The 9,848-nt window shown below is 35.1% G+C and overlaps 1 protein-coding gene across 1 annotated transcript; it reads right to left on the bottom strand.

The window, feature by feature from the left end:
* Positions 1-430: 430 nt before the first annotated feature.
* KERA (keratocan) lies at positions 431-7,986 on the bottom strand. Its single transcript, XM_008934656.1, has 3 exons — positions 7,934-7,986; positions 5,466-6,360; positions 431-603 (listed from the first exon to the last, which is right to left on the bottom strand). The coding sequence occupies exons 2-3, from the start codon at positions 6,349-6,351 to the stop codon at positions 431-433; spliced, it is 1,059 nt and encodes a 352-aa protein (XP_008932904.1). The 5' UTR covers positions 6,352-6,360; positions 7,934-7,986.
* Between the last annotated feature and the right edge of the window lie 1,862 nt (positions 7,987-9,848).

Genomic DNA, 9,848 nt, shown 5'->3' with positions numbered 1-9,848 from the left:
TAGTCATGCAGCTCATGATTTTACTAGTATATGCATTTGGCCAAATGCACCCAAATTCACTGCGTTAGTTACTACATAACAAAAGAAGGAAATACAATTTGTCTATAACAATGATGTTAACAGGATAGATGTTGCATTTGACAAGAATCATGTAGTAGGTTCTTTGGAATATTTGTGATCTTACGCAGATGATTTTCAATATATTCCCACTAGAAATTCTAGGGTAAAGTGTTAAGCACATGTTTCAGGTCCGTACAAAATCTCTTCTGAAAGAAGAACAACTTTGTCAGCCGTAGAAAAGATAAAAACAAAGAAAAAATTAAAGTCAAATAAAGCTGTTATTTTTTGATTTCTGAGTTGGAACAAGTTTCATTCCAGCAAAACTTGTATTTTAGCACTCTTACAGTACAAGAGTGACACTGCAATATCTTTATATGACAACAGCTTGAAGTAGTCGGAAACATATCATGATGTCCAATGGAATTGGAGGTTGAATTTCATTTCCATCCAGGCGAAGGTATCGGAGGCGAGGAATGTTGCCGTAATAACCATAGTCTTCTTCTAGGGCAATTGAAACTGGGCATATTTGAGTACCATTGACACCTGAAAATGTAAATCAACATGTTAGGTAATTTCTGTGGGAAAGGTTCATGAAAACAAAATTCATTTAGGAAAATAATAAAGCAGGCTTCCACTGATATTTGTATGGGAGACAGTTTTTTCTGTCAGATTTGTAAAATGCCAACAATTAACTACTTTTTTGATGAAGCAAAAAACATCTTAATATAATGTAATCTGAATCAGTGAATCACATATTTACTGTTCTGTAACTATGAATAAAGGCCACAAGATGCATAATTTAGACAGAGAGGACACTAATTTAGGCCACTCCATGGTAAGCATTGAGAAATAGCTCTCTACCCTCTGAGAGAGCAGGACAAGATTAATGTGGAGAGGTTTTGAACATCTTATTTCAAGGACAGTACATCAATTTTAGGCTGATGATATTCCCTAATGAAGATCCTGCATTCGAAATGATAGCAGTATTGAATCAGAGGAAATTTTCATTTAGTGTTTTTAACTTTAAACATCTGTACTTTCCTGTTCTCTCACATTCTTTAGTAGAGTTGGTTTTAATTGCAAGAATATAATTTTACAGTGGGATATTTTTCTTCCTAATCTGAAATCCAACAAATCCTTAACATTCTTTATGCATCACACATAGTTTTTTTCTGTTCAGATAAAATTTGAAACTGCATCTTAAATCATTATCCATATTCGTAAGTGTTGAATGGCTTGGGCTCTTTACATTGTCTCCTCTAGATTACATCTGCACTTGGCTAACATGCTTTTCATATTTTGTCTTCAGTTGTTGAATAGTTAGGCAGCTGCTGCCCTATTTCAGTCTCAAAACAGGTTCATTCTGGTGTTTGTTTATCAAAGATGTCAAATTCCTTGGACCAAATTATGGTATTTAGTGATTGGTCTGATGGTATGATCAAATGAAAAAGAATTAGTGGAGAATGTGTATGTAACAGATCTTATGAAACATATTTTTTTAGCAACTCAGATTTCTACCAAAATTTTTCTTCCTTTATATTTAACAATGATAATATACACACATCTTCTGATTACACTACCCCAAATAAGAAAAAATGTAATGATGTAAAAATCACAACATAAATTACTTTTTTTTCCCCAAAAGAAAACCCTCTTTGTCTGTCTTGTGAAATTTGATTAACATTGGCAAAGATTTGGTATTCTTGGGAGAAACAAGCTACAGCTTATTTTTATGCATGAAGCAGAAAGCTTGAGAGTTTTCGTTATGAAAGCAGTATTACAAGTTTTACAGGTGATCAACATTATGTAGCAGAAAATATCCACCTTTTCTGGTCAGCACTACTGTCTGTAGAAGACAAGATAGCTTCAAGTGTGTTCTAAATCTTGGCCTTCTCTGACCTAGAAACTATCTCACTGCACTTATTTGCACTGGGTTAATTCTTCAGCCTTAAAGTGAGGCAACAGTTGTCTGACCACAGGCTACCTATGAAGAAGTTATTTCTTGATGACATATGGTGTGAAGTGGTTTGGGGTTTTATTTTTCTCATCTCATAAACAGTAAATCCCACCCAAACTATCAGAGGAGTAAGAGCCCCTCCCTCTTCCTGTCTTTCAGTCCTCTTCATGTGTATATTACTGAATTTTGTTTAAGCAGGAGGGACAGGCCTATGCATCTACATGAGTACAATTCACCCTACCTAAACTGACCCATGTAGAGATTTTCAGCCTGAGTAAACCATTTACACTCTATTTTTAAACCGAGAGAGAGATGAATGTTTGCAAAAGGTGATTTACAGCTCCTTAAGATGGGACGATTGTGTATCTCTTTGCATTAATTGAGTAGTTGGTCGATACACTTGCCCAAATTAGATAAAAAATTAGGACAGTTAATTTAAAGAAAATGAATTTTGCTGCTTGTCCACAGTATTATTATGTGGTATAATATTTAAAGATGAGACTCTGGAGCTGCTGTAAAGGAAAACTGCAGAAAGGTTCTCGTTAATGTCTAATACTGTATATCTGCTGAAGAACTGAAGAAGGCCTTGTTTCTTCTATAGCAAAATTCATAATTTAGAAACATAATTTAGCTAGTTGGCCTAAGGACTTCTCCCTTTCTCTACATGTGGAATAACATTAGCTCAGAGCATCTATCCCAACCTCCTGGTGTTCTTCTGGGGAACTTAATATTCACTCCCCTTTACCTGTCCTTTGATAGCACTGTAATGCCATCTGCTAGCCCTTGCTCACTTGTTCCACCATCATTTCATGCCTTCTCTTTGTTTCCTTTAACACTCTCTTTTCCATTATTTAACATCTCCCCAGAGCCTCAAAGGTGCATCTCCTAGATCAATATGTAAGCATGTGTGTTTTAAAATGCCATAGAACAAGAGTGGTGCAAATGTTGGAGCCATAATTAATTTTGATTTTGTGTTGATTTTACTTCCAACTTTCAAGTACTTCTTTTTCTCTGTGTATTGAGATCCTTAGGGAAGGGACAACAGGTGAAATTCTTGTTCCATTGAGACCAGTGATGGTGAAGGGACTGGAGCACAAGTCCTGTGAGGAGAGGCTGAGGGAGCTGGGGTTGTTCAGCCTGGAAAAGAGGAGACTCAGGGGAGGACTCATCACTCTCTACAACTACCTGAAAGGAGGTTGTAGCCAGGTGAGGGCTGGTCTCTTCTCCCGTGCAACCAGTAGTAGGACAAGAGGGCACGGGCTTGAGCTGTGCCAGGGGATGTTTAGGTTGGATATTAGGAAGAAATTTTTTATGGAGAGAGTAATCAGACATTGGAATGGGCTGCCCAGGGAGGTGGTAGATTCACCATTCCTGGAGGTTTTTAAGATGAGACTGGATGTGGCACTTTGTGCCATGATCTAGTAACCATGGCAGTGTTGGATCAAAGGTTGGACTTGATGATCTCAGAGGTCTTTTCCAACCCGGCTGATTCTGTGATTCTATGAGGCTATCACTGGCTTCCTTGGGCTTCAGAGGAAGGCCTTATATCTTCATAAATGGTCTCTGGAGAATTAAGGCCTTGTACTTATATGAAGATCTGATATTAAACAATAACATACAGCAAAACATAGGCAAACTATATTTACATAGAAATGTTGATGTCTGAGCTCTTGCAACGCCAGCATTGTAACTATCAATCACCAAGAGAAAATAAAGTTGCAGTTGTGCAGGAATATATGAGAATTAATATTACAAAAAGGGTTTGTGCTGCACACATAAAAGTAAACCTTCATAAGGACTCTTTTGTGGAGAAACCAGATTCAGGATTCTACAGTTATTCTTCTTTCAAAACTTTACATTGGCCATCTTAAAGTAATGACTGATCATCAGCTTCCAGGGTTTAAGAAGGCAAAATGAATCTGCAGTAATGTCACATCTTGTTACTCCAGCCCAATGAAATTATATTGATTGTTTGTAATATTAAAGGCCCTTTGAGATATCATCTATTAGAGTAGTGTCCCATGAAGACTATGTCATTAACTCCTACCTCTTTAACAATTATGCTATGTGCTAGAATATGCCTTACACAATACCTAATTTTTATTGAAAGTATCAGGTTGCCTTTTTTAATATTTTTTTTAATATTTTATGTGCAGTTTCTAAGAATTAAATTTCTTTTCTTTATTATTCTAGTTAAAAGTCGTTTTGTGCTTAAGGCGACAACGAATTTTGAAAAGTGGCAAAGGCATTAAGGAATATAAGACTTGTGGAAAGCTATTGTGATTTAGCTTCACAGGTACTCATGTATCACTGGGAAGCAGGACTTGAGCTTGCACATACTACACAAGTTGATTTTCATGGTTTTAAGCTTTGTCAAACTTCAAAGGAAGATAATTGGACAGCTCTTTAAATACTACCTAGATACAAGCCCCTTCTTAAACTAGACAGACCACATTCCGTTGATTTGAACCTGGTGTCCACCTAAAGTGACAGGATAAAGCCTGCACCTGAGGCCCTGCAGTAAAATAATGAAAATAAATCCCTTCATAACCAGAGGGCAATTAAATATGTTCAGAAACAACATGTCATGAGCCCTAACTCTTAATTAACATTACAAATCTTTCAGGCCATTTAAATATATGCCAGTTGTACAAAAATAATTTTTTAACAATACTTCATACATTTATTTTGTAAAATGCAGTGAATTAACCTAAATTATTAATAGGTCTTTTCATGGGTCCTTGTTTCATACAAAAGCCAAACTGTTATTTTTAGTATATTTGTGAACTACAGTGGCACTAAAGAGTGGTAAGAGACTATGTATTCAACTAAATTTGCATGACAGGAAGATAAATATAGATGCTTAGCTTCCTTCTGTGTAGTGATAAACAGAAAGCCATCACTCTTTTTTTTGGCTTTTGGTATGAAACAAAGGATTTACTGAGCAGTTAAATTTAGTACATAAAATATGTGATGTTCATAACCACCACATCCCCACTATACCTGGATGAATTCAGAAGCAGTGCTAGGAATGGAACTATGACATGACAACAGGCTTCTGTTGCTTTGGGTACAAAACCTTGCCTTATTTACACAAAGTTGAAAATGTTGGAAGACATTTGAGGAGACAAATCTTGGTAGAACAAAGCTTCTGTAAAGTCAGGAAAACACTGAAACATGTTGCCTAGAGAGCTGATAGATGCCCCACCCCTGAAAACTTTCAAGATCAGGTTGGACAGGACTCTTAGTAACCTCATCTAGTTGAAGGCATTTCTGCTTATTGCAGGAGGATTGCACTAAATGACCTTTAAAGGTCCCTTCAAACCCAAATTATTTAACGATTCTATGATTTTAATCACTTTATTTCATAGAGCATTTTCTGTAGTTAAGCAGACACTTCAAAATAATTATGTCCTGGTGGGGTCCCACACCACCAATACGCACTTACTTTTGATTTTGTTGTGATCAAGATGAAGGTGCTCGAGGTGAGCATTGATTGGTGGAATTTTAGTGAGTTGATTGTGAGACAGCTGTAGATCTAGAATAGATGAAACATTAAACCCATTTGGAGGGATACCATCGTCAGATAATTTATTGTAGTTCAGCCTAAGAAAAGTGACTTTGGGTATTGCACTGAAGTAGTTTTCTGGTATAACTTCAATGGAGTTGTTGTCCAAAAACAGCTGCAGTGTGTTAGCTGGAATGCTTAAAGGCATTTTCTTGAGTGAATTTTTTGCTATGTTGAGTTGCATAAGATTGTTGAGTCCTTGGAAGGTGTCACTTTGAAGCGCGCTGTCCAACAAACTGTTCTGGTGGAGATCTAACATAGTAAGGTTTTCTAAGTTGCTGAAGACTCCTTCTGGTATTCTGGAAATTTTGTTTCTAGCTAGTCTTAGCTGTTCCAGGCTCACTGGTAATGGGGCAGGCACCTCTTCCAATTCATTGTCTTCAAGGAATAGGTAAAGCAGTCTTTTCAGCTTGCTCAGCACACCATTCTCAATTCCATTGTTTGTGATCTTATTCTTGTTCAGATTTATCCATCTCAGATGAGTGGCATTCACAAAAGACTTCTCTGAAAGTGTTTCAATTAGATTGTTTTGAAGATAGAGGTACCAAATTCTTGCTGGAATTGCAGGTATTTCTTTAAGTCCTTTGTTATCACAGTACAATGCATTGGGGAAACTAGGAGGACAAAAGCACTCTTGTGGACACTCAGAAGTGTAGTGAGACCAATGCCCAGGATCCAGATCATCATAAACTTGTCTCACAGTTCGAGTCCACACAGAATTGACCAAGAATAAGAGCAAAAGGCTTGAATAGACTTTTAGGATCATTGTGTTTGCCTTGGAAGGGGAAAAAAACAATTAGTTGGCTCTCAACAGAATTCTCTAACAGCATACTAGATTAACAAAGCAGTTTTGCATACAAAATAATATTTCCTTTACAAACAGCCAAATTCTGTCCTCTAGTGTATTACCCATGGCATATTAAGGAAAAAACAAACAGTAATATAAGAGGTATAAAAAATTCAGTTCTATATGTTGATGAACATTTCCCTGATTCAACTTAGATTCCACATTGGCTACCAGTTTAACCAATGTTCATGCAAGTCATTTCAAAGAACCTGAAAACAGGGATCATTTTTCTGACATTAAATGAGTGCTTCTTATAAATTTGTTTAACTTTTCCTGTACAGACCTATAATCTGCATTATATAATGAACAATCTTCAGAAAAGATATCTTTACCACGATGATACAAATACTATTGTACTGACTGTTCCTCCTTTTAAAATTAATCATACCTCCTTTTCAGTTTTGCTCTCTTTTAAATTATAATGGCATCTGGATCAGATTTTCCAGAGTCTTTTTTCTTCATTGAAAAGTGAAAGATCAAATAGTGTTTTAACAGCTGTTTGTTAGGCACATTCTTAAAAAGCTTGGAGGGAATATGTTTGGCTAGTCCATTCCCTGCCTCATTCACTCTCTCATATTCAAAGTTACAAATTTTCTTTTCTAAAGCAAACACACAAAACAAATGCCCTATCTAAATGACACAAAAAAAAAGTTCTAACCAAATTATATCCATAAAAAGTAAATCCTGACCAAATTATTTTATATACACTCATGCATCTTGTATCGATTTTACCTACTTAATTATTTGTTTTGTTTTACCTCTTCCACCATTAAATTATGAACAAAATCATTACTGATAATTTATCTGTAATCCAAAAAGAAATATTTGCATAGCACAAAAACAATGCTTTAAAAACTCTGTTATCTTGCTTGTTGTCTGATGAAGATTAACAAGCATTTTACAATACTGAGTCAAGAGACTACTAGGTGAAATTTCTGGTCCAAATTAGGTTATTTTTTAAAAAATAGTATTTATATAAAAAGTAAAGACTCTCACAGGATTAATGCACTAGTAAGATTAAGAGCTCAGTTAAATTGCTGCATAAGATATGTAGTAATTTAATAGTTTTCAACATTGTTACTAGCAGTAACAAGTGCAGTATCCTACAGATCTTCCAGCCCCAGACACTACTACCTGGAAACATTCCAAAAAAAAAAAAAGCAAGCAAATAAAATATTTCTAAAGAATAACATCTCTTTTTTACACAGTGAAATGACAACCTTATTTACTGTGTAAATAGTCATAACCTTAATAACATTTTAAAAAAGGACTATAAAGCAATTTACCTTGTTAGTCAAGTTCCTGGAGCTATCTGAAGCCAGTTAGAAATCACTGTAAATTCAGAGTTTTTGGCTGCTAACCACTGTGTTTGCTTCCTGTCCTCCTCAGAATTAGCAGCACATAAAACTGGAAGCACATACTAGTATTCCCAGATGTATTTCCATACACACCTTATTAGCTATTGCTTCTAATTTGACATTGCTTCAGAGTTTGTGCTTACCTCAGCTTTCTTGGATCTTCTTCTCTTTCTATTGGTCCTTGTTGCTAGACTGTAATAGCCTGAGTCAGGCTACAAGCCGTGTTCTGTGAATACAGCCTCATATATACGCATCAGTGGCTACAGCTTTTAACCCCTAAAATAACTAAGGCACCTCAGCACCTACGCAGGAAAAGAAGGAAATCCTGACCTTAATATCAAGCAGCCACAGAGATTAAGGCATTTGATTTTTATGTTCTAGCAGAGGAGAGGAACTACTATAGATGAAATAGGTAACCCAAAATTTAGATTTATTCAAAACTTTTGTTGCAAGGCACTTTACATGCATAGTTCACTTACATCATAATTCATTCTCATAATACCTGAACTGGCCACAAAAAGTTAAAACCAGTGCCATCTGTTTCTAAGGAAATATTTTATTTGATTTTTATCAAATGCAGATGCTGTCATGCCATTTAAAGGAAAAAGTCTTGATTAGGAGAAGAAGAGAGCAAAAGCAATTTGCTAAGAATTTTTTAATAACATATTTTCAGTTCTCTAAAGATTAAACCTTACCTTTTCCTTTTTGTTCAGAGAGATATTTACATATATTTCTACAAAGTTATAATTATCTCCAATGCCTCCTGCAATTCTCTTGTTTTATCATTGATCTGAACTAAACTCTTTCCAGCCAACTTAGTATCCAAAGATTAGACACATATTTCTCACATTAAGTATTTTGGAAGATTTTTGTTTTCTGTTTTTGATCCAAACTTTGAGTAACACTTCATATAAGGAAAACTATCCACATTCAAAACCAGAACAATGGCATAAATATTTTAAGGAAAAAGCTAATGAAAATACTGAAAACATAAAATATATCCTTTTATGGATATATTTCATGGGTTATATTAGTTTTAAAACTTGTTTACATAATTATTTTGAGTTTCATCTGATTGATTTTAACAATAAAACCTGTAACAACTTATTTCATAATTTTTAATACTTTGCTTCTTAAACTAAGAATGTCTCAAAAGAAATTTAGATGCACAGTAGACAAAAAGTAATCAAAAACAGGAAAGCAAACCTTAAATACATGGGCAGATTTCACTGATAACGTTAAATACATCATAACGTTAGGATAACGTTAAATACATCATAATTTTTCTTTCATGTGTGTATGTTTGTACTGCCTTATTTTTTGTTTAGGAAAAAATGCATCCTTACAACTAGTAATTTTTACATGGCTTAAGTATGTGCTTAAAAATAAAATAAGTGGTTAAGCATTTCACTCTACTAGAACTCCAGACCCTTCACCTCTTAAAAATTACTAGGGATTTCTTATAAACCAGGTATAAGATTGATTCTTTCCGGCATATTAAGTTGAATATTTTAATATTTTAAATTAGATTAAATTAATTTACATATATACCTAGTTTTAAGCAGATGTACTAATTATAAAGAAAAAAATTAGATGTCCTGTTTTAACTTTTTCGTCATGAGTGCTACTTTAAACACCTAGGACTTGTAAAGTTTCCTTTAACCTCCTGCAGCAGACCCAGTTCACACATTAGTGACAGTGATGAGGATGCCTGTCCGATGGGGTCCACCGAAGAGAGATGGGGAGAGGCAGAGGCCCCACTGTAAGAAGTTTAAAACTGTTATGTGTCCATTTGTGAGTGATTTAAGAAGGCTTCACCGTGAAAAGTGCATCTATGATTTTTGTAAAAGCCAGGCAGTGCAATATAAAACTGATTTGCATTTGTGCTAAATCTTCACAAAGTATGTAAACAGGATATGGAGGCGCTGAAGTCTGTTCATCACTAAAGAATGAGCTGAGTCCATCATGAATGTTACACCAAAGGGTCTAAAACAGTGAGGCCTAGTGGCAGATATCTGTTGTCACACACTTAAAATTCATTTTCCCAGATGTTTACAT

Source organism: Manacus vitellinus, unplaced genomic scaffold (genome assembly GCF_001715985.3).
Source record: "Manacus vitellinus isolate BGI_N305 unplaced genomic scaffold, ASM171598v3 scaffold_5_pilon, whole genome shotgun sequence".
Classification (NCBI taxonomy): domain Eukaryota; kingdom Metazoa; phylum Chordata; class Aves; order Passeriformes; family Pipridae; genus Manacus; species Manacus vitellinus.
The sequence above is the reverse complement of the archived record's forward strand: the minus strand, read 5'-3'. Positions and strand labels throughout refer to the sequence as shown.